This window comes from Indicator indicator, chromosome 11, assembly GCF_027791375.1.
Source record: "Indicator indicator isolate 239-I01 chromosome 11, UM_Iind_1.1, whole genome shotgun sequence".
Lineage (NCBI taxonomy): Eukaryota > Metazoa > Chordata > Aves > Piciformes > Indicatoridae > Indicator > Indicator indicator.
Genome location: NC_072020.1, coordinates 33,609,687 through 33,633,841, shown reverse-complemented (window position 1 = coordinate 33,633,841; position 24,155 = coordinate 33,609,687). Strand labels below are relative to the sequence as shown.

At 46.1% G+C, this 24,155-nt stretch overlaps 1 protein-coding gene across 3 annotated transcripts in view; it reads left to right on the top strand.

Annotated features, from left to right (window-relative positions):
• The window catches only part of THRB (thyroid hormone receptor beta), a 39,351-nt gene extending 29,135 nt beyond the window's left edge, over positions 1 to 10,216 (top strand). For 2 of the 3 annotated variants that reach the window (XM_054384772.1, XM_054384773.1), the window contains exons 5-7: positions 3,886 to 4,032; positions 7,767 to 8,025; positions 9,975 to 10,216. In XM_054384772.1, coding sequence (XP_054240747.1) covers positions 3,886 to 4,032; positions 7,767 to 8,025; positions 9,975 to 10,216 — 648 coding nt within the window. The remainder of the gene's footprint in view (positions 1 to 3,885; positions 4,033 to 7,766; positions 8,026 to 9,974) is intronic. The other variant, XM_054384775.1, reaches the window with a different exon arrangement.
• The last annotated feature ends 13,939 nt before the right edge of the window (positions 10,217 to 24,155 follow it).

Sequence of the window (24,155 nt, the reverse complement as noted above, 5' to 3'; positions counted from 1 at the left end):
ACTGTTTCACTCCTAGCAGTAGCAGTTTATAATACATACCATATCTTCTTTTATATATATATATCTAGGGATAGTTGTCTTCATTAGAGACTATCACACAATGTATTGTAACTGTTAAAACAATATTCAGTTTTAGGTGCAAGCTGAGATTTTTTATTAATAACTCATGAGATTTGCTTCCTTCTTCTAAAGGGAACTCATTAATTAAAATGAATGTGGCAAAGAAAAAAAGAGTTTCAGTGAAAGCAGAATGATACATACACCCTGGGACTGATTGTACACTACAAGATGACAAGTTGTCACCTAAGAACTTACAGCTAAACTGAGGCAGTGTGGTCTGGATGATTGGGTAGTGAGGTGGATGTGAACTGGTTGAAGGGAAGAAGTCAGAGAGTTGTGGTCAATGGGACAGAGTCTAGTTAGAGGCCTGTGTCTAGTGGAGTCCCTCAGGAATCAGTCCTGGGACCAGAGCTGTTCAATATATTCATCAAGGACCTGGATGAGGGCACAGAGAGCACTGTCAGCAAGTTTGCTGATGACACCAAACTGGGAGGAGTGGCTGACACAGGAGGGTTGTGCTGCCATTCAGTGAGACTGAGACAGGCTGAGAGTTGGACAGGGAGAAATGGAATGAAATAGAACAAGGGCAAGGGGAGAGTCTTGCACCTGGGAAAGAACAACCTCATGGAGCAGGAGAGGTTGGGGACTGAGCTGTTGGAGAGCAGTGAAGGGGAAAAGGCCCTGGGGGTCCTGGTGGATGGGAGGTTGACCATGAGCCAGCAATGTGCTCTGGTGGCCAAGAAGGCCAAAGGCATCCTGGGGTGGATTAGAAGGGCTGTGGGGAGTAGGTGGAGAGAGGTTCTCCTCCCCCTCTACTCTGCCCTGGGGAGGCCACATCTGGAATATTGTGTCCAGTTCTGGGCCCCTCAGTTCAAGAAGGACCTCAGGGAACTGCTTGAAAGAGCCCAGCATAGAGACACAAAAATGCTGAAGGGAGTGGAACATCTTCCTTCTGAGGAGAGCCTGAGGGAGCTGAGGGCTCTGGAGCTTGGAGAGGAGGAGCCTGAGAGGTGACCTCATTGCTGATGATAAAAGATGTGCAGGGGGAGTGCCCAGAGGCTGGAGCCAGGCTCTGCTGGGTGATGCCCAATGCCAGCACAAGGGGCAGTGGTGGAAGCTGAGGCATAGGAAGTTCCATGGAAACAGGAGGAAGAATTTTTTCCCTGGGAGGGTGACAGAGCCCTGGAAGAGGCTGCCCAGGGGGTTGTGGAGTCTCCCTCTCTGGAGATATTCAAGACCTGCCTGGATGTGTTCCTGTGTGATCTGCTGTAGGTGATCCTGCTCTGACAGGGGGGTTAGCTTTTGAGATCCCTTCCAGCCCCTAACATTCTGTGATTCTGTGATAACTAAGAATCAGAAATTAAGTGGTGATTTGTGATGCTCAGCCTTAGAAAAGGACTTACCTGATTTTTCTAAATCGATTTTTGAGGGAAATAAGTGCATATTGCAAAATGTGTGTACAGCAAAAAAGAGGGATTATAGGCTGCAGTCACATAAAGAATGCTCCTTTTGCAAGCCTTGTTGCCTAATTCACCATGGGAATCTCAACCCACAGTTAAATTGCTAAGAGAAATCAAGTCTTCAAACCAGCTGATCCCTTTTATAAGATTTTGTGAATTTCAGTGGCACTGTCTATGTTTCTATATGGATGGCTGCATGTTCCTAGTAGCCTGCAGTCAGGAAACCACAGGCAGTGATCACTGGCAGGAAGCAAGAAAGCACAGCAAGGTTTGTGGTGGTGATTTTAGCAGTCCAAGAAGCAGGTGCAACAGTATGTTTGGTTATTCAGGCAGCAGTGCTGTTCTGCCAGTAGCTCCTACTTTGCAATAAAGCATGGGGAGCTTGAGGTTTGAGTTGAGAGTGAGAACATGAAGCAGAATGCTGTGCCGTGTAAATGTGGTCAGTGGGGGACTTCAGGCTCTGGAGACAGCCTTAGCAGAGGGGGTGCCTTCAACACAGGGTGCCCAGAGACAGGGGATGATGTGATTTAACAAGAAGGGTTTTTGGAGAGAGGATGGATGGGGCAGAAGCAGGGGTGGTAGCTGGAATGGGCAGATCAGAAGCCAGCTGTGACTACTACAGTTAGTTGTTCTCCATTCGGTTCTTGCTGCAGAGCTTCCTGCTTCTTTGCAGTGCTCACATGCTGAAGCCCAGAGGTTTCAAGGCAGGTGTAGGAAGCTCAGTGATACCTTCCAGTGAGCACAGCAGGGATAGTCCAGGATGGCATGCCAGCAACAGGTGGAGGACTATGAAAGCCCCTGCCACAAGCTGTTGAAGAGCAAGAGCTGACCACATGCTCCAGGGGCTGTGGATCTGTCCTTAGGAAACTAAGGCTGGTTCCTAAACAGCAGGAGGTCCTTTGAGGTCTGGACCTCTTTTCCTGTCAAGGTGAGTTAGATGGCAATGGCATTCATTAGCTTTAGTTAGTAATCCTTACTTCTTTTGCTTTTCCCAAGGAAGTGCTGTGTTCTTTCGGGTTTTTTTCCCCTAACAATATTAAGCATGGATTTAAGCATTTAGGCTTCTTGCTTGGAAGTGATGAAGGTTGTTTATCATGAGCAGACAGACAATATCAGTTGACCAAGATTCAGGAAGGGAGGTTGCCTAGAAGTGGATTATTTGATTTTATTTATTTTTTTTCAGTGGGAACCATCAGATAATTGAGCTCAATCCTCTTCATTGTTCCTTTACAATTGGTGCTTTTCATTACCTTGCTTTATTCACACACATGCTGCTTTTTCTTGAGAGAAGTTAGGTTTGGATTCAGATTGGTGACAGAGCTGTGGAAGGATCTTTTAGAATGTGTTGCTTTCATCACCACACCCCTCCCCAGCCACCATCTGAGTGCCCTTATATAAATACCATGAGGTCTATCAGTATTAAAGGCCTTATTCTCTGGAGTTTACCCGTTTTGTGGGTCTCTACTGTGAACAAAATGGAACCTCTGCATGCTGGTTGCAGGTCTGTCACAACCACAGAGCCACCCTCAGTAAATGGAACAGCTTTCCTATATAGGCCTGGTTTTAGAATACACGGTAACATCGATGAGCTGTCATCAAATCAGGTCAACAAGTGGAAGTGCAGTTGCAATATAAACCCATTCATTGCAGGTTCTGCTTGAAACTGTTTTGTTGCCTGTTCCTATTGAAATCCAAATGTGACTCTTTTCTTCTCTTTTGGAGAAGCGTTGTGCTGAAGTCATACAAAAGGTCATTTTCAACCCAAAAATTTACAGAGGCCAGTTCAGAATCCAGTCACTTTGTGCAGACTAGGTCTGTGTTAGCCCATTCTTAGTCATCAGCTGTTTTAGCCTAGTTTTGGAAAGGAGCCCTGGCAGTTGCCTGCAGCTCTGTGGTTCCAGGCAATCTGTTCTGGGGAGGATTTGAGAATTTTGAGTAGGTGCAAGAGCCCAGTTCTGCAAAGCCCTCAGCCTCTTCTCATGGCTAACACGTTACCTCAGCTCCCTTAGGTTTTAGAGGAACTCAAGAGTTCTTAGCCCCCACAAGAAACAAGCACATGTCTGTATTTTTAAGCAAAGGTGCGTATGCTGCACCCACAAAATACTGACACAGGCAGCAGGGTGAGCCTGCAAGTGCCCAAGAACAGGCAGCAACACGCCAGCCACCCACTTCTCCGTGCAGTCCCTCCTTCACAAGTGCCTTACAAACAAGTCCACTTTTTGGGGTGTAATGTGCATTACTTGTAAAGTGAACAGTGCTCTTTTTCATTTCGTCACCTCTCCCATCACCACCAGCACTATTCAGAGTATCAAATACTTGATTTAAAGTAGATTATTCCTTTAAACATCTTTGTTTATGTCCTTAGCCAGAAGATATTGGGCAGGCACCAATAGTTAATGCCCCAGAAGGTGGGAAAGTGGACTTAGAAGCCTTCAGCCAGTTTACAAAAATTATCACACCAGCGATTACAAGAGTGGTGGATTTTGCCAAAAAGTTGCCTATGTTTTGTGAGGTAAGAAGACTTCTTTGCACTCCTCATTTCTGTGCCTTTTGTTAAAATCTGTTCAAAATACTCCTGGAATGGGGTATATTAAAATCGGCAAAACTAAAGGAACTCCAAATAGGTAGGGCTGGAATCACCTGGATCTTTATGAATTTTCTTCTTTCCTTGATTACATGGTTTTGTTCATCTAGGAGTCATCATGGTTCACTAGCAACTCAAATGTGTCTTTAGGTGTGGTCTTCAACAAAGCAAACGTGGTTCTGTGATTCTGTGAAATGAACAAACTCAGACTGTCTAGAAGACCCTTTGGTACATTAATCAGCTCTTCCAGCACACAGTTCCCTCTGCCCTTTGTGACTCCTTGGCAAGAGCAGTGTTGTGACGTTGAGCATATGCAGCAATTCTGCAAATTCAGGAGAGCATCCCCATCCAGGAATGGCACTTGCCTCATTGTGTTCTTCTGAACAGGGAGGCTGTGCAGAAAAATAACTGTAAAAGAAATGTATTGTCAGTCCAGGTAGATACTGGCATGTGAAATACACAGTAAATAAACTGCAATAGAGGAGATTGCACATTAGGAATATAGAGGCCCTAGGCTGGTCTTGGTTACACCAAAGTCTCTTTTTTTTTGAAGGACTAGATGCAGTGGCCTGTGATACTTTCATCCTAACTCTTAAGATGTTATCAGAACAGCAACTTGAAATTATATTTCAGTCTTGTGGTGGGTTGAGACTACCCCCCAAAAAATTTTGGAGAATTACCCCCAAAATAAATGACCAGACTAGCTCAGCTGGTTTGAAAAGCAGAATGAAGCTATATTTACAAAGCAAGCAAAATCTAGAAATATAAAATGCAGTGAATATGTGCAAAATATATATATATACATATATTTACAATTCAGGAAAAAAACCCACAAATACCAATATCCCCTTATATTGTTCCCAGACCCCTCTGGACAGGCTGGGGGATGCTGTTCACCACCTCTCCTCTCCCTGCTTCCTCTTCTTCCCTTCTCAGTACCTCTCAGACACAGTATAGCCAGCTGAAGGTCAGGAAAGAGCTAAGGGATCAAGCCATGCAAGCTGCAATGAGAAAGAAGTGAAAAGAGACAGAAATGTTTGCAGCTAACTTTTATGCCAGTCAGCAAGGGAATGCAATGATACAGACACATCTATGTTATTATTCTGCATCCAATGGCTAACTTTATTTACCTTTACTATTTTCTACTCAAAGTCTCTGGAATTTTCCTAGACATCACCCTAAAACTATAACAAGTCTTAATAATCTTAATAATTATAAGTCTTTTGAGTCCCTTAGAATCCACAGCCATGGGAGTTTTAACATGGAAATATCATGAACCTAGCTATGGAGAGATGACTGCCTGCCCATCCACGCTGCAGAGCAGCACTTGGCTCTGCTGGTGACAGGTGAATGACATCAGTGTCACCAGTGAGTTCTGTAGGCTCTCTAAACTGAGAAACAAAGCATCAGTCAGGTAGAAAGTTTAAGGCAGCCATAGCATTTTGCTCTCTTTGATTTTTTTTTGGCTGGCAGCTTTTCTTTACAGTCAGTCAAGGAGAGCTGTTTGTGTTCTCTGGCCACTTACAGAGCAAGAGGTATTTCTATAGCTGATATAGTGTAAATGGCTCTCCTGGCTAACCTCAGCATTGGCTCTGTCATGCAAGCAGGCATGAAATAGTGGCCAAGCATAAAGACTTTAAAATGCAAGGAATGTGTCCGTGGGTCAAGGAGCCCCTGCAGCATTCTGTGTCTGAGGGAATGTCTCCTCTGGCTTGATGTTTGTCAGTGGGAAGCTGCAGTGGCATACCATGCTAGTCTTTAATTAAGAAAACTCTGCCAGTCACACACAGACTGCAGTGCCCATCTGATGTCTCCTACCCCTCCTGGCTATTTTGAGCCCACTTGTGTAAGAGCCAGGCAGGAAGCATGGATCATCAAGACAATCTTAGGCATGACTTCTGTAGGTTATGCAGCTCAGGACCGACTTTCTTTACAGCTGAGCCCCTGTGTAAACCTGACACCTGTACACAGCAAAGTCTGATGGCAGAGTGAAGTACAATTCTGCATTAAACATTGTTTAAATCAGTTCTTAATTCCCACAGACACTCAGGCTGAGAGTATGGTAAATCTCTGAAGGAGTGGCACAGCAAGGAACATCAATGGTCGCTTACACCTTCACAAATACTTTTTCTTCTTTCTCTCTTCTTTGGACACATGTGCAAGCCAGCAAAGCACTGTGAGTGCCCAGCTTGGTCTGCATTGGCCCATGTCTCAAAGCAAGAATCTAATTCCAGAGCAACCAAAGCATAAGAAAACCTTTTCAGCATTTCTGGTACTATTTCTTTCTTGTGTATCTTTCTGCTTAGAAGATGAAGCCTGAAGAGCATTTAATCAGTTTGATGTGAGTTTGTGTCACAGGCAACAGTAATTCCATGTTGGGTGAAGCTGTGTAAATCCTCTTCTAAGGTAGCTCAGCTGAGTTCTGTGGTGCTGCATTACACATGCTGGTTGCCAGTATGTCCTGCTGAGGTGAGCCCCTGAGGTTCCTGCCTTTTGCTTCTTCTCTCTGCAGAGAGAGAAGAAAAGGGCAATGCGTGGCAGATATCAGTCACATTCATTGGCCTCACTCCTGGAAGGTGCTCTGGTAGCAATGCTCAAGTGATGAACGTAGGTAGCATTGAAACCTGCATAGTCTGGGGCAGAATGTTGGAGCCTGCTATCTGTGGTAGCTGCTGCTACTGGCAGATAAGACCTGACACTTGGCATCTGTGGACCAGGTGTCCCATGTGTCCTTCAGAGCTAGGAAAGCAAGTGAAGGGAAGCACATCCAGGTCACCACTACCATAAAGAAGCTTTAAGAAGGTTCAAGTAGGAAGAGGAATTCTGATTGGTTTAATGGCTCACTAATAAAACAGCTGAAGCATCATGAAGTATCTTCCCTACTGTTATCAGGCTTTTGCTTTTCCATTGTTTTTCCTTCTCCTTTGTCTTTTTTTTTCTTAATTTCTTTTCCCTTCTCCCTTTCTTTCACACCACATTTTTCTCTGCGCTTGCCTATTCTGATACCTGTCTTGCTTTGCCTTTGCCTTTATTTCTTACTGTTTCCCTGCTTCAGTCTCAGCAGCTGAACAGTGCTACTGTGCCCGTGTAGCCTTCCTCATGCTGCTGCTGAGCTCAGTGTGACCTGCAGAGAAAGTGATTTGCCTTGAACAGGATGAGTCGTTTTTCTTGTGTATCAAACACTTCACACCTGAAGTGTGAAAAATGCTGGAAAAATGATTCAGATGACTCTGCCTGGCTTTGTGATTAAAGCTCTTCTTTAACAGGGAAGTGCTTTCCACTTGCCTTAGGTGAGTGGCATCCACTCTGCTCTGTGTCACACCAAATCAAGGTAGTTGCTTTGCAAGTGCGCAGTTGCCATTGTAAACCTATAGCTGGAGGGGTGGTTTTCTTCATTTTCAGTTGCAACTCAGGTAAATATAATAACTTCACATGAATCAGAAATGGATAGATTTTTCCCTCCTTTCAAGCCAAGTAGAAATGAGTTCGGTTTTCTTATAGATGGCCTTTGCTGTTCATTTTGCGACAGTCTCAAAACAGTCCTGGTGGTTTTTCTAACATTAAACTGCCTCTTCTTCTATGCAGACATGTTACAGAGCACACTCTCCTCCTGTGTCCTCACCTTGGTTATACTTGTTTCTTTACCATTTGTGATTCTGCAGCTGCCATGTGAAGACCAGATCATCCTTCTGAAAGGCTGCTGCATGGAGATCATGTCCCTCCGAGCAGCGGTCCGCTATGATCCTGAGAGTGAGACTCTAACACTAAACGGGGAGATGGCAGTGACCAGGGGCCAGCTGAAGAACGGGGGTCTTGGTGTGGTGTCCGATGCCATTTTTGACTTGGGCATGTCTCTGTCTTCATTTAACCTGGATGACACCGAGGTTGCCCTTCTTCAGGCTGTTCTGCTCATGTCATCAGGTGGGAACAGAAATATATTGGGACCCCAACTGTTTTGAAACTATTTAGCCTGTCAGAAACCTCTTTTTAAAGAAGCAAAGTATGTCAGGCCTTGTTGTGCTGACTAGAATAACGTGGGAGAAATCTTCTCTCAAAATCCCAGTGCAGTTTAGAATTAGTTTGGTGACCACTAGGAAAAAAAATGCAGGTTATTCAGAGAGACAACCATGAAAGTGGCTTTGGTAACACACTTTGCACATCTCAGTACTCAGAGAGGAGGCAGAGATGGTCACCAGAAAGAAATCAGACCTGTTTCTGAGCCAGTTTGCTTTGAAGGACAAACTGATAATTTAGCAACAGTTGTCCATACAAGTTCCCTCTTGCCCTGCACTGGGCAGGGGGTACAGTTCATACATGTTTCCATCAGTCTCACATAAGTGGTTAGTTTCCCCTACCTTCATGGTTCCCTGCTTAACAGCACCACTCTTGCATGTGAGAGCTGTGCTGCTTCCCTACACTTCACAGCTGGTCTGTCAGTGGCATGATACAGAAGCAGCACAGACCATTCCATGTGGCTTCCAAAGTTTCTAACCCTCTCAAACAGAGCAGGTTTCCAAATACCCTTCCACTGATGGTGCCAGCCCAAATAGGAAATGCCATTCTTGGGCAGCAGCAGGTTTGGCAAGACTTTGTTTTAAGACCACTGTGAAGGTTAAGCACTGAATAACAACACACAGGCAGTGATTTCCAGGCATTAACTGCATCTGAGAGAGAAAGGTTTCCACATTAATCACAACACAGCATTTGACCTCCCCCTTTCCAGTTCGTTTTAGTTCACTGCACAGTGATACGTGAATATTTCAGAAGGCAGTTCAGAGCACCCTTCCCATGGAGACAGGCCAAGAGAGTTGGGGCTGTTCAGCATGGACAGGAGAAGGCTCCCAGGAGACCTTCTTGGGGCCTTCCAGGATCTGAAGGGGGCTACAAGAAAGCTGGGGAGGGAATTTTGAGGGTGTCAGGGAGTGATAGGACTTGGGGGAATGGAGCAAAACTTGAAATGGGGAGATTCAGATTGGATGTTAGGAAGAAGTTCTTCCCCATGAGGGTGGTGAGACACTGGCACAGGTTGCCCAGGAAGGTGGTGGAAGCCTCATCCCTCAAGGTTTTTGCAGCCAGTCTGGATGTGGCTGTGAGCAACCTGCTGTAGTATGAGATGTCCCTGCCCATGGCAGGGGGTTGGAACTGGATGATCCTTGCGGTCCCTTCCAACCCTGATAATTCTATGATTCCATGGCCTGCTTTCCCAGAAGTGTCTCCTGAAGAGAAACTTGTGAAAGGATCTTTCCCAGCACCCATCTGGGTGCCAGCTGAGACAATTGGCCAGATTTATTTGCCTTCATTGCTCCTTGGTGCTCCATAGCAATTTCCTCTGCAGCTCACCTGGGGTTCAAAGCTTATTCAAAGCATTGGTCAGAGAAAGAGGTAGGAAAGAACTGTAATTTACATCTCTGATAAGGACATTTTCTTGGTTCTTTATGAGTTGTTTTTACAGAAGGATGCAGATACAAGCCTTAGATGAGATTTGTTGCTGTAGTCGCTCTGAGGGAACGTTTCCCAAACAGCTCTATTCTAAACAGAGTCCTAGAATCATAGAATTGTCAGCCTTGGAAGGGACCTCAAGGATCATCTAGTAGCAGACTGGGACCAGCCTTGTTTAACATGGACAGTGGCACTGAGTGCACCCTCAGCAAGTTCACCAAAAAGCAAAGCAGATAAGGGATAAAGGGAGGATTGCCTCCTTGTTTTGACAGGAAGAGCACTGGTAAGGTCCAGGGTCAAAGAAGCTCTCAGACATTCTCAGTCTCCCTCCTTTCTCTCCTAACACCAGAGTTGTCCCGTTTTCTCTGGTGTATAATCGGGAATTTCTTCACACAGACAATGCCAATAATCCTGCTCCTTTTTGTCCCCAGATCGCCCGGGCCTGGTCTGCATCGAGAGGATAGAGAAGTGTCAGGAGGGCTTCCTGCTGGCATTTGAACACTACATTAATTACAGAAAGCACCACGTTGCACACTTTTGGCCAAAACTGCTGATGAAAGTGACAGACCTGCGAATGATCGGAGCCTGCCATGCCAGCCGCTTCCTGCACATGAAGGTGGAGTGCCCCACAGAACTCTTCCCTCCGTTGTTCTTGGAAGTGTTTGAAGATTAGAGAGACTTGGAGCAGTTCTCCAGCCCTCCGTGGCACTGCTGGCTGTCATTTCATCCCATTGCCCAGCTCTCCTCACCTCTGTTCTTCTTTGTGCTCTTTTGTTTCCCGAGTGGGGGCTGGGGTTTTTGTTTGGGTGTTCTTTTGGGGTTGCTGGGGGCAGCTGTATACACATGGATGGAAACATCCCTTTCGTGCTGCAGGTACTTGTGATCGTTGCAGTTTGTCACTCAGTTCTTCAGTGTGAATGCTTTGACAGCTTAACAGTGAAAATACAAACAGACCAGGCTCATTCACCAGCACTTGCATGGTCTCCAGCTCACACACATCATTGCTTGGAAAATAATGGGAGAGAAATTAAAAATGGCAGAGAATAAATTTGTCTCCAAGTTACAACAGCTATTGTTAATTTGATCCTGGCAAGTCTTGTCTAGCATTACCTCATTTTGCAGGGCTCAAGTGACCAGTTAATGAGAAGAAATTCCTAATCTTCATAGAATCATGGAATTGTTAGGGTTGAAAGGGACCTCAAGGGTCATCTAGTTCCAACCCCCCCTGCCATGGACAGGGACACATGATTGTTTCTATTGTAACAGTCACCATTATGGTCTAGGATCTTCATCATCATCACCATCATGATCCCATCACTTTCTGAGGACTGCTCCAGCAGCTACAGTTTAACTGTGCCCCATAAATCAAGTACTTAAAATAACGCAGTGTTAGAAGGGACTGTTTATTTTTCCATGTGTATAAGAAAGTAAGAGCCTTCAGTTCTTACTACATCTGAACTCCAGGTAAATTCACTGTGGAGTGAGGAGGGGAATTTGGTCCTCTGAGGTGCTTTTGCTGAGAGTGGAGGTGTCTGCTTTTTCTGAGGTGCATGGGGAATGTGTCTCCCTGAGAGAGAAGGCTGTCTGTCAGGATAGCATTCAGGGATGTGGATGCTCACAGAGTGAGGACAAGGAGAACAACACATACTGGGCAGCCTTCAGATGGGACAGAAACCAACTGTGTCATTAACAACACTCATAACTGTACAGCTTTATCCCAATAATACAAACAGTGTTGCTTGGCAGTCATATTTTGGGTTTTTCATATACATATATATATATAAAGTTTATATGTACATCTATATATAATTTTATATATATATATATAATTACAAATCGTCAGCAGATGTCTTAAACATATTTCCATGGTTTTATCTTCTGTCCTTCTCTCACCCTCTCCTGTGGAGGTGTTGGTGGTGGCCAGACAACATGATGAAGTCACATGTAGAATCTCAGATGAGCAGCATCCATAGCCAATGAAGAATGCTGGATACCTGATGCCTTGCTTGCACCTATATCCGGAACTGCTTGCAAGGAAAGGAGAAATAAATGGGTATGTCTTTGGGAGTTTTGTTCTGATATGGATCTCAGTATGGAATCCTGAAGCCAGTGCAAGTATCTCACCTCTTAGCCAAAGTAAGCTTGAGTTAAGGTACAAACTGTTGATTGTGCTGCACAGATGAGACCCTGGAGGAAAAATACCGCACTTCTTCTAGTAGTATTCACAGTGGTCTTGCTACAGGGTCCATGATGCTTCATGAATCTTTCAGATCTTGTTGCACTGATGCTTGAGAGGTTCAGTCTGTCATTAGGTCAGCAATTCCTGTCCTTTGAGCTATAATCAGTAGCCTGAATGTTCATTCTTTAGGTGGGAAGACACTACCCAGCAGTGACCTAGCTCATAACTATTAGGGCCCTGAGAACTGGCTTTTGAATACTTGGGATTGCCAGGACTGCATTAAGGAAAATTGAGAGAGATTAGAAAAAAAACATGAGATGCTGGCTTGACCTGGGGAAGCAGCAAGAGATGAAAGACCTTGAAATGCCCCAGAGAGACCTACATTTTGAGGCAGTACTGAAAATGAGGACTTTGCACACTGGCTGTGGTAAAAATTCATACAGGAAGTTGTCCTCCAAGGCCTAGCATGGCAAGTTGCAAAGGTTTAAAGCAGCCTGCATAAATGGTTTTCTGAATTCAGGCACATGAGCTGCATTGAGGCATCCAGGTCAACGGCCTGACTTCCCAAGGTGCTGATGCAGGTTGGAGTTGTGCTTAATCAGGGTTCAGAGACTCAGTTCTCCTCCCTTGAGTGAGTGCAAGTGGGACAAAGTGCCTAAAGTTGGGTGAGCAGCTTTGAGAGGTTTGGCAGTGCTGTGAGCAGACAGAACATAACACCAGCACTCTTTGCTGGCTGCTTAGATGAAGTCCCAGTCTGGTACTGGTTAACAGGAGTACAAGTATTACTTGTACTCCTCAGCTGAACACTGAGACCAAGCTCTTAGACAGATTTGATGTACTGACATCTAATTGCCTCTGATCTCCTAACAGTCTTTGTGTGACTCCCTCAGCAGGACTCCTGATTTATGTGAGCATGAGAGCAAAACTAGATCAGGTGAGGATGCTCTCGCAGACTCTTGCCAGTAGATACTGACATTAGTCCTGCTAAGACTTACTTGTTCTTACATCTGAATTGTCTCAAGCCATTGTAGGGTTGAGCCATTGGGTTTACCTGTTGAGCAGCAGACATCAGTAGTGTCATCAGCTCCCTGTGTAGTAACTGTCTGACCTTCTGAGAGAAATACCAAATATGCACTTCCCAGTGCAGCTCAGAGTCTTGTTCCTGATGGTGCCACATGACTCTCCTATTTGCTTTGTGATCTACCTGTGGGTCTTACACAGAAGATCCCTCCTGTCAAACCTGTTCGTTGCCATCCATGGTTTTGCCCTGAGTAGCACTTAGTGCATTTAGGTACCCATTCCATGTGTAATCTCAGCTAAATTGTGATCTTAACAGTGACATAGAGAGGGTGGGATCATCATTTTTGTTTACATTCTGCCAAAGTGTAGGCATTAGAGCCAGGCCTCCAAGGTCCAAAATCATCTTTAATCAGACTGCTTGGCTTCTCCAGAGGCATGCATCAGAAAGAGAGGGGGAAAAAAACCTGTCCAGAAAGAGCATTTATCTCATCAATCTGCCAAGACAGGGCTGCTGGTCACAAGCAGAGCATGTCATTGCTAGTGATGTATCTCTATGCTATGGAACTCTAACCTGTGTGTGTCATATTGACTTCTTGCTGCATGAATCATAAATTATAAGAATCAGTCCTATGGTTTTGAGACGTAGCCAGCATCCCTAAGGCTAAACCTTTTTCACTCACAGAATCTAAATCCACAACCAAGGAACACATTCCTCTCACTGTGAGAGTGATGGGAAGTGTTCAACGTTTACCTTTTCCTAAGGGAAGAGGTGACAGAACCTCTTCAGGGTGACTTTTGTGCTGATCTGGAAATGATTGCCAGACATTTCCTTTTGGTAAAGCAATGGAGTGATCCATATTTAAATTTTATAGAGAGAACTTTATTCTAGAGCAAGAGAGATTTTATTTTCCACTTGAAGAATCAAACCAGTGGGAGCATGTTGGGTTGTTTTCTTTTTTACTATGGTATATTTTTGCTTTAAAATTAAAAAAAAAAAACAAAAAAACCCAAAACAAACAACAAAAAAAGAAAGTAACAAAAAGGTTTGGCCTTATCCCCGAGTTTTCCTGTGTCGTATAGATGTTAGCAGCCGCGGTGAGTGCGTATCGTTTGTGTGTATCCACACTGACTGACGTCGCCTTCCAAAAGCAATATATTGTGCAGGTAAATGAGTTGTTTGTGACTGCCCATTGCACAGCTGACCTGCTAGGAAAAGCTGACCTTCTTTATGCACAAGACAATCAAATGTCAGTCTACATCAGCACCCAGGTGTAGGTGAAATTTATGTAAATTACTGAGCACAATGTAAGAAAAAAATAAAAAATTAAGAGACACTTTATTTAATTACACATTTAATGTTGGGCAAGATAGTGTCAGGGCATGAACTAGCTGACAATCTGTCATTTCTTTCTGTACTCTAATTTCTTTCTTTAATTTCATTCTCTCTTTAATCTCTTTCTTTAATTTCTTTGTCTTTTCAGTGTAATTTCTTTCTCTAATTTCTTTCTCTTTTCACTTTAATTTCTTTCTATCTTCACTGTCATTTCTTTCTCTAACTTATTTCTGTCTTTAATTTCTCTACTGTATTTCTCTCTTCACTATAATTTCTTTCTCTCTTCACTGTAATTTCTTTAATTTCTCTTTATTTCTTTCTAATTTCTTTCTCCTGTATTTCTTTCTCTCTTCACTGTCATTTTGTTCTAACTTTTTTAATTTCTCTCTTTACTGTATTTCTCTCTTCACTGTCATTTCTTTCTCTACTGTGTTTCTCCACACTAATTTCTCTCTTCACTGTCATTTCTTTCTCTCTTTAATGTCTTTCTCCACTGTCATTTCTTTCTTCAGTCTCTCTTTAATAATTTCTTCACTTTAATTTCTTTCTCGTTTCACTGTAGTTTCTTTCTGTCTTTAGTCTAATTTCTTCCTGGCTTTCCTTACTTCATTTAACACTCTTCACTTTTTACTTTGCTCATAAATACATCAAATTAGTCATTCATCTTTTTTTTTTTTTGAAGAGAAGGGTGGTCTGGGTTGTTTATTTGTTTTTGTGAAGTAGGCTGGGGAAGGACCCTGTTACTCTGTCTATGAGGTTTGTAAGATTTGTTTATTTGGTTTATTTTTTTATACCAGTTTCATGCCCTTAAGGATAACGCAAATGTTACACCACGAGATAAAAAACAAAGTACCTTGGATGATGTTATTATTATTATTATTATTATATTTTTTTTGCAAACAGTGTTAAGAGTTATGCTAGATTGGTAATATTTTTTCATCCTAAAATATATTAAAAAGAAAAAAAAAGAAAAAATCTGTGATCACAAATGTTTTAAACTTATCTGAAGAGAAAAATTTGTATATTTGGGGGAAGAAAATAATTTTTACATAGCTTTTGTATGCAGATATTAAAAATGTAATTCTGACTCTCGTAGGCATAGATAACGGTGTAAGCTTGAATTCTGAAAACAAAGAAAAAGCTTATAACTGAAAAGTGGTTCTGGTGTCTCCTTCTCTTTCTTGCAGGCTTCCCATCAGTTCTGTCACAAACTTCCCAGCCACTAGAATGGGAAAAGTAGGACCCAGAGCAATCTTGCTGCCGGCTCTAACCTGTTCACATTTCTAGCCTACTTCATCCCTTTCATCACCTACCTCATATCTTACCTCCTCTCCTCCCCACCCTTGGGCACCCAACCAAAGGTTTTCACTTCCCCACTGTTCACATCAGCCAGACTTAATGCACAGTTGTGGACTGACTCTTGATTTCTATCTCAATTACATGTTTAAGGGAACACCCTTTCTTTCCGCTCCATTCCCAGTCCAGATGGGGATGTTGTGGCAAGAGCAGTAGGCTTCTCATCTCTTTACATTTTGTGTACCTTGGTCTACTACCTGTTGGAGAAGGTTTCCTCCTTCAGATGTTATCTCTGTTCTCATACTTCTTTGCAGTTTTGATTTCCAGCCCTTTCATTCCTCTCAGGAAGAAAAGCAAGACCCAGCACCGTGATCAAAAATCCCTTCTTGGACTGTCCCAGGTGGGAATCCTCTCTACAGCTGTTGCTTCACAGTGATTTCCACAAGCATTTGCTGACTGACTGCCAGCTCCTGCTCCCAGGCCCTTTCCATATGAGGCACTGGGAGCCTTCAAACGGATGCTGAGCTTCCTGACATCCATGGGATCACCTATCCCGTGCTGGGATTGGTGTCCCTGGGAAGCACTGTGCTGGTGCCTCAAGGGTTTGCTCCCTCTGTTGCCCATGGGAATCATAGAATCACAGAATCGTCAGGGTTGGAAGGGACCTCAAGGCTCAGCCAGTTCCAACCCCCCTGCCATGGCCAGGGACACCTCACACATGAGGCTTCCACCACCTCCCTGGGCAACCTCTTCCAGTGTCTCACCACCCTCATGGGGAAGAACTTCTTCCTAACATCCAATCTGAATCTCCCCATTTCTAGTTTTGCTCCATTGCCCCCAGTGCTATCACTCCCTGACACCCTCAAAAGTCCCTCCCCAGCTTTCTTGTAGCCCCCTTCAGATCCTGGAAGGCCCCAAGAAGGTCTCCTAGGAGCCTTCTCCAGACTGAACAACCCCAACTCTCTCAGTCTGTGTTCACAGGAGAGCAGCTTCAGCCCTCTGCTCATCCTCATGGCCCTTCTCTGGACACCTTCCAGCACCTCCAGATCTTTTTTGTAATAGGATATCTTTAATAGGGACCTACCTTCAAAGACAGAATGTCCACCTGAATAACATGAAGGAAGGCATGAAACCCTGTCAGGCACGCTAGCACCTGAGTGAGGAAGCCTTGCCAAAGCTTTGGTTTTGCACCGAATCAGCAGTGATGTGGAGTGTTCAGGTTCCAGACTTGTCCAGGACCAGCTCTAGAGAGAGGAGTTTATTTGCTGTGTATCAATGTGTTTACTCAATGGGAAGAAATAATTCTGCTCCCACAGTCCCCATTGCATGGCTGGGACATTTTCAGAGTTTCTTTGTAGTGGTGAAGTCTGTGTGAAGTCAAACATTGGCATGGGGTTGGTTGAGAGGAGCAGCATTCTTGCAGCCCACATGTGTTTGCTTCAGTGAGTATTGATCCATGCAGGGAAGGACACAGGTGGTCAGGTCCCCAGCCTGGGCACTGGCACAGCCAGCAGGAGCGTTCTCACTCTGTTTTGAGCTGCCTTGTGCATCCTTTGCCTGTTCTTGACCATGCAGCTCCAGTCTGTCCTTTAGTGGCAATGGCTGAGGGTTTTCTCCCCTTGAAAACTGAACCCCATCTGGAGGTTTTTCTCAGGAGTCTGCTGTTAACCAGGCCTGTGTCATACAGTCATGCGTGCTGCATGCTCTTCCCAGCAGCAGCAGTGGTTTCCAGATGAAGCATATTGCCTGTTGAGATAGATCCATGACCTTTGAAATAGCAAAAGAATGAGGATAAAAGTCTCTCCACTCTCACATTGCACCACTCCTTCGCATTTTACCAGACAGAGGTCTCCTTTCCAGATTGGGTCACAGAACATCTTTCTCTGGTCTCTCATGCCTGTGTCTGGGCACTGACCCTGCAGGTGCTGACTCAAGCTGCCTTGGTAGGCACAAAGATGTGCCAGAAAAGCCTTTTGCCAGGGCCTAGGAGCAGATTTCTGAAAGATTTTAAAAAGCAAGGAAGCCCCTTTGAATTATTGATGTGAGCTCTGAGACTTCTGAGGGCAAGGAAAGTGTCATTGAGTGCACCCTCAGCAAGTTTGCTGATGACACCAAGCTGTGTGGTGCAGCAGACAGCTGGAGGGAAGGGATTCATCCAGAGGGACCTGGACAGGCTGGAGAGGTGAGCACAAGCCAACCTCATGAGGTTCAACAAGACCAAGTGCAGGATCCTGCATCTGGGTCGAGGCAATCCCAAGCACAAATGCAGGCTGGGCAGGGACTGGCTGGAGGGCAGCCCTGAGGAGAGGGACTTGGGGGTGCTGGTGGATGAGAAGCTCAACAAGAGCTGTCAATGTGCACTTGCAGCCCAGAAAGCCAACCAGAGCCTGGGCTGCATCTGGAGAAGTGTTGCCAGCAGGTCAAGGGTGGTGATTCTCCCCCTCTGCTCAGCTCTGCTGAGACCCCACCTGGAGTACTGCATCCAGTTCTGGAGCCTCTATTACAAGAGGGATATGGACATGCTGGAAGGTGCCCAGAGAAGGGCCATGAGGATGAGCAGAGGGCTGGAGCTCCTCTGCTATGAGGACAGACTGAAAGAGTTGGGGCTGTTCAGTCTGGAGAAGAGAAGGCTCTGAGGTGACCTTCTTGTGGCCTTCCAGTATCTGAAGGGGGCTACAAGAAAGCTGGGGAGGGACTTTTTAGGATATCAGGGAGTGATAGGACTGGGGGGAATGGAATAAAGCTGGAAGTGGGGAGATTCAGACTGAACATAAGGAAGAAGTTCTTCCCCATGAGAGTGGTGAGAGCCTGGAATGGGTTGTCCAGGGAGGTGGTTGAGGCCCCCATCCCTGGAGGTGTTTAAGGCCAGGCTGGTGTAGTGTGAGGTGTCCCTGGCCATGGCAGGGGGGTTGGAACTGGATGATCCTTGTGGTCCCTTCCAACCCTGACTGATTCTATGATTCTATGATAAGGAATACTGAAAGACTTGCGGGATCCTTGAGTCAGAGTTCCCAAAGGAAAAGGTGGGGGGGAAGGTTCTTAGGTCATCCTGAACTTTGTGACACCTTGGAAAATCACCAGCTTGGAAAAGTGATGCAAGTTCAGTGCACTGTGGTGCAGAAACAGAGCTGCCTCCTGCAGGGAAAAGAAGACAGTTTGTAGTGGATTGTGTTTGGAAAACACGGTGTGAAAAAGGAGAAAAGGACAGCATCAAATCAAAGCCAAGACCACAAATGAGTCATCTCTCAAACGCCCCTGGAATTTTAATTTGCAAGAGCCTGGCTGGGTGAATCTGGGGGAGCTTGAAGCAGTTCCTGTCTGAGCAGAAATTACCTAGCTGCAAGAAATAAAAGCAAGTTTGCAAAATCCAAACACAACAGATAGTTAAAGGGGGAAAAACTATGTGTTCTGTATAGCTGGAAGGTCTTTGATATCTGCCTGCTCTGAAGGAGGTACAAAAAGGAGAAGTTCTTTGCTGAAATAACTGTAGGGACAGAAAGCTTCACTGCCTAATGAGATGTTTCAAATGGAAATGAAAGCTTGAGCACAGCTTAGTGTGTGTATAAAGCTGCAGCAGGGGCTGGCTAGGGCTGAAAAACACAACCAACATGAAACCTCAAAGACACATTCTCCACTGTGAAGAGCAGGAGCCCCTGCAAAACCGTGAACATTCCCGGAGACTGAGTCAGCGTGGGGCTGGGAACATCTCACTCAGTACCCTTGAGGTGCCAGCAGTAATGGTGCTCTTCAGAGAGTCAGAGGAGTCTGACAGGCACTAGCTGCCAGCATCTCCCTCTTCCTTCCTCACCCTCTGCAAACAACAGGTAAAGGTTTGGCCTCAGAGCTCCCCTCCTTCATCTCCTGGGTCCACTCAGGCTATGCACACTGGAGTCTATCTGGGCAGCCTCTAACTTGGCAGTCTTTGCCACCTCTTCCCATCTCTCAATGGGAATCCCCTGTGCTCCCACCACTGGTGTCTGCAGACCAGAAGCCACAATCTTCTGCTAACCTTTTTGGGCCCTTCTTCACACTTCACATTTGCAGGAGAGATTGCTCCATGCTGGAGAGCCCACCTGGGCAAGAGCAGCTGTGGGCAGGCATGGGGTCTTGCCCTGAGACAGCTCCCTCTGCCTCTGGAGAGCACAAGGCCCGTGGGAATCAGAGAATTGTCAGGGTTGGAAGGGACTTCAAGGATCATCCAGTTCCAACCCCCCTGCCATGGGCAGGGGCACCTCACACTACAGCAGGCTGTCTAAAGCCTCATCTGTCCTAGCCTTAAAAGCCTCCAGGGATGAGGCTTCCACCACCTCCCTGGGCAACCTGTTCCAAACTCTCACCACCCTCATGGGGAAGAATTTCTTTCTAACATCCAATCTGAATCTACCCACATCTAGTTTTGCTCCATTCCCCCCAGTCCTGACACCCAGATACTGGAAGACCACAGTAAGGCCACTGGAAGGCTCCTTGGATCCTTCTCTTCTCCAGACTGAACAGCCCCAACTCTCTCAGTCTGTCTCCAGAGCAGAGCAGCTCCAGCCCTCTGATCATCCTCATGGCCCTTCTCTGGACACCTTCCAGCACCTCCAGATCCTTCTTGTAATAGAGGCTCCAGAACTGGACACAGAGCTCCAGGTGTGGTCTGAGCAGAGTGGAGCAGAGGGGGAGAATCCCCTCCCTGGCCCTGCTGGCCACACTTCCCTTGCTGCAGCCCAGGCTCTGCTTGACTCTCTGGGCTGCAAGTGCTCACTGCTGGCTCCTGTTGAGCTTCTCATCCCCCAGCACCCCCAAGCCCTTTTCTTCAGGGCTACTCTCAAGCCACTCCCTGCCCAGCCTATATCAGTGCTTCGGCTTGCTCCAACCTAGTTGCAGGACCTTGCACTCAATCTGCCCCTGCAGCCTGTGTGCAAAGCTCAAGAGCAAAGCTCTCTTTGTCAGCAGACTGTAGCATTAAAAGGGTCATCTGTTTGTTATAAAAACCTGGCACTCCATCTCTGTTCTCCTCAGCAGTGTCCTGTCACCAGAGGCTGCAAGTCATGAATATTGTTGCCAAGAGCCAAGGAAGAAATGAGAGTCTGCAGGAGAAGCTGTGCTGGCCAGGAGAGAGGTTTGGGCTCCCTGCAGGCCTACTGTTTGTACAATTTTGCACCAGCACAGGGCTGAACCCCAAAATTGCTCTGATCCCTTTCCAGTCTGTATCTCCAAAGCCCTGTGCTGAAGGATAGGAGATGATTGCCCATTTGGATCAAAACTCTTCTGAGGCTGACTGTTCTCTTTGGGAGCCAAGGACAGCTTTAAGTCTCAGGCTGGCAGCATCTGTGCTGAAGTGCCCACGTGCCTTGAGCTGCCCATGGGCATGCAGCCCAGGGAGCCTGGAGCCCTTCAGAGTGAGCTCTGACACCGGCACCAGGGCATGGCTGTTAGTCTGAACTCAGGGTGGAAAGGGACACAGAGACCACTTGTGGTGTGAGGTGTGGGATTCTTCTATATTTGACTTGTGTTTGAAGGTCTATTTATTAAAAAAAATAATGAAATTAGGTAACCATCCTATGGTAATTATTCCTTGTGCCATTTGGAGCTGTGCCCATCTGATCTGCTTCTAGCCCTGGCTCTAGGCTGCTGACTGCACCCACACAGGATTTTTCCCACACGGTGTTTGCTCTGACCTGGGGATAATGACGTGTCTCCACTTCAAAACAAAGCTAACAATCCCCATTTCTTTTCTTTTATGCTGGAAAGAAGGTGGTGATAAGGATTTTAACCAGGAGCTGTCAAATCAAAATAGGTGTCTAGCATGAGACAAAAGGCTGTACTAAAGAGTCAAGTTTCAGAATCACTTCCATGAACTGATGATACCAAACTGGGAGGCTTGGCTGAGACATCTGAAGGCTGTGAGGCCATTCAGACACTGGGACAAACTGAGAGCTGGGCAGAGAGGAACCTAATGAGGTTCAACAAGGATAAGTTGCACCTGGGAAGGAAGAATAAACTGCAGCAGGACAGGTTGGGAGGGGATCTGCTGGAGAGCAGCCCCAAGGAGAAGGACCTAGGAGTGCTGGTGGACAACAAGTTCTGCATGGGACAGCTATGTGCCCTGGTGGCCAAGAAGGCCAATGGGGTCCTGGGGTGCATTGAGAGGAGTGTGTCCAGCAGATCCAGGGAGGTTCTCTTCCCCCTCTACTCTGCCCTGCTGGGACCTCACCTGGAATATTGCATCCAGCTCCAGGCTCCCCAGCTCAAGAAGGACAGGGATCTGCTGGAAAGAGTCCAAGGGAGGGCTACAAGGATGCTGAAGGGACTGGAGCACTGCCTGGGGAGGAGAGGCTGAGAGCCCTGGGGCTGGTTAGTCTGGAGAGGAGAAGTCTGAGAGGGGATTTAATAAATGTTTATCAATATCTGAGGGCTGGGGGTCAAGAGGGAGCGGACAGGCTCTGCTCACTTGCACCCTAGGATAAGACAAGGGGAAATGGATAGAAACTCCAGCACAGGAGGTTCCACCTCAACATGAGGAGGAACTTCTTCACTGTGAGGGTCCCAGAGCACTGGAACAGGCTGCCCAGGGAGGTTGTGGAGTCTCCTTCTCTGGAGCCTTTCCAGCCCCATCTGGATGCATTCCTGTGTGACCTGTGCTGGATTCTCTGGTCCTGCTCTGGCAGGGGGCGTTGACCTTGATGATCTTCAGAGGTCCCTTCCAACCTCTAACATCCTATGAGCTGTGATCTTGTGAGCCTGTGAAGTGCTGCAAAACCTTATAGTCTTAGTGAGGAGCAGATGCTTCCTACTGTATGTGTTACAGATAAAGTCCGAAACCCTCCCTCTCCTTTGCTGTTGAAAGCTGTGGGGTAGGTCAGGACTGCACTATTCTTGAACCAGAACTGAAGTTGTCTAGCACGGAACGTAAGAGTGTATTCTGAGCTTTAATGCTCTTGGCCCTGATTTTAGAAGTTGATGTACTATTACTGTGTGAATAAATCTGCTTGCTGCTTTCCCTCTGTTTCCATCATGTCCCAGTAAGAGACACTGAGAGGTTTGTACTAAATTTTCCCATTTTTCTCTTCTGTCTCACTTCAGGCCCACTGGACATTAGGTGTGAGGAATGATTTTTGCATCATGCAGAGTAACTGAGGACTCCATGTAAGACTCGCGACTCAAAACTGGTTTTGTAATTCCCATTCTTAATAGGAGAGGTTAAAAAAAAAAACCCTCCATGTCCTTCCTCTGTGTAAATCTGTGTGTAAAATGCCTTAGCTAATAGAGAAATGTAAAGTATGCTTCTGCTTCTGCCTGCAAGAAGCAAGCTCATAAGAGTCAGCCATCCCTAGAAGTTATTTCAGTGCAGATCTTTCTGAATGAAGCATTTTTATTATCATTATTTTGTCCCCTAAAGTAGTCTTAACAACATTGGGAAATGCTATAGTTGCCAATGAGAGAACTTTGATCTTTTTCACTACTTTTGCAAAGTGCAGTAAACACAAGAGAAAAGCTCAAAGTCACAGTCACACTGAATCTTTACCCCTGCAGCTGGACTTGCCCATGACAGCAAGATCTGGTCTCTGCCAAACGTGAGCCTCTTGCGTTTTCACAGAATCACAGAACACCAGAGGTTGGAAGGGGCTTCCAGAGATCATTGGGTCCAACCCTCCTGCCAGAGCAGCATCACCCAGGGTAGTCTGCCTCCAGGTGGGGTTGGAATCCCTCCAGAGAAGGAGACTCCACAACCTCTCTGGGCAGCCTGCTCCAGGGCTCTGTCACCCTCACTGGAAAGTTTCTCCTCATGTTGAGGTGAAATCTTCTCTGTTCCAGCTTATACCTCTTGTTCCTTGGCTTATTACTGTGCACCACCCAAAAGAGCCAGGCCCCCTCCCCTTGACACCCACCCCTCAGCTATTGATAGACATTGATCAGATCCCCTCTCAGCCTTCTCAAGTCTAATTGTTGTAATTTGGTGAATTACACACCAAACTTGTTCAGAGGCACAGACAGCTGTGTGGGCAGCCTGCCTGTGCTTTAAGCCCATGAAGTAGGTCCCAGTTTAAGCTCCATTAAAACAAGAGCACATCTTTTCCCTGGTCACCTCTGCTTCACTGTGGTGTCTGAATGAAAACAGTAGAAGCCTCAGGCACCACAGATACAGCTCAGCCAGGCTGAGTTGGTTATTTTCCCCACAAAATGGATTTCTAAAGGGCTAGCAGGAAAAAATAGTGACATGACCAAAGCATATCAAATTATACAGGTCTGTGTGGACTGGGATGAGAGTTGTGTTAAATATTAGTGAAGAAAAAATGCTTGTGTGTCTATGCATGATGAGGGAGGGCAAGGCAAGGCAAGGCAAGACGGGGGAGGGCAGGGCAAAGCAAGGCAAGTCATGGTAAGGCAAGGCAGGGCAAGGAATAAGAATGCAAGGCAAGGCAAGGCAAGGCAAGGCGGAGCAGGACAAGGCAGGGGAGGGCAAGACAAGGCAAGGCAAGGTGGGGGAGGCCAAGGCAAGGCAAGGCAAGGCAGGGCAGGGCAGGGCAGGGCAGGGAAAAGTAAGGCAAGGCAAGGCAAGGTAAGGCAAGGCAATGAAAGGCAAGGTATGGCAGGGAAGGGCAAGGCAAGGCAAGGCAAGGCAAGGCAGAGAAATGCTGTGCAAAGCAAGGCAGGGCACGTCAAGGCAAGGCAAGGCAGGGCAAGGCAAGGTAAGGCAGGGAAATGCTGGGCAAGGCAAGGCAGGGCAGGGTGAGGCAAGGCAAGGCTAGGCAAGGCCGGGCTAGGCAAGGCAAGGTAAGGCAGGGCAAGGCAACATCA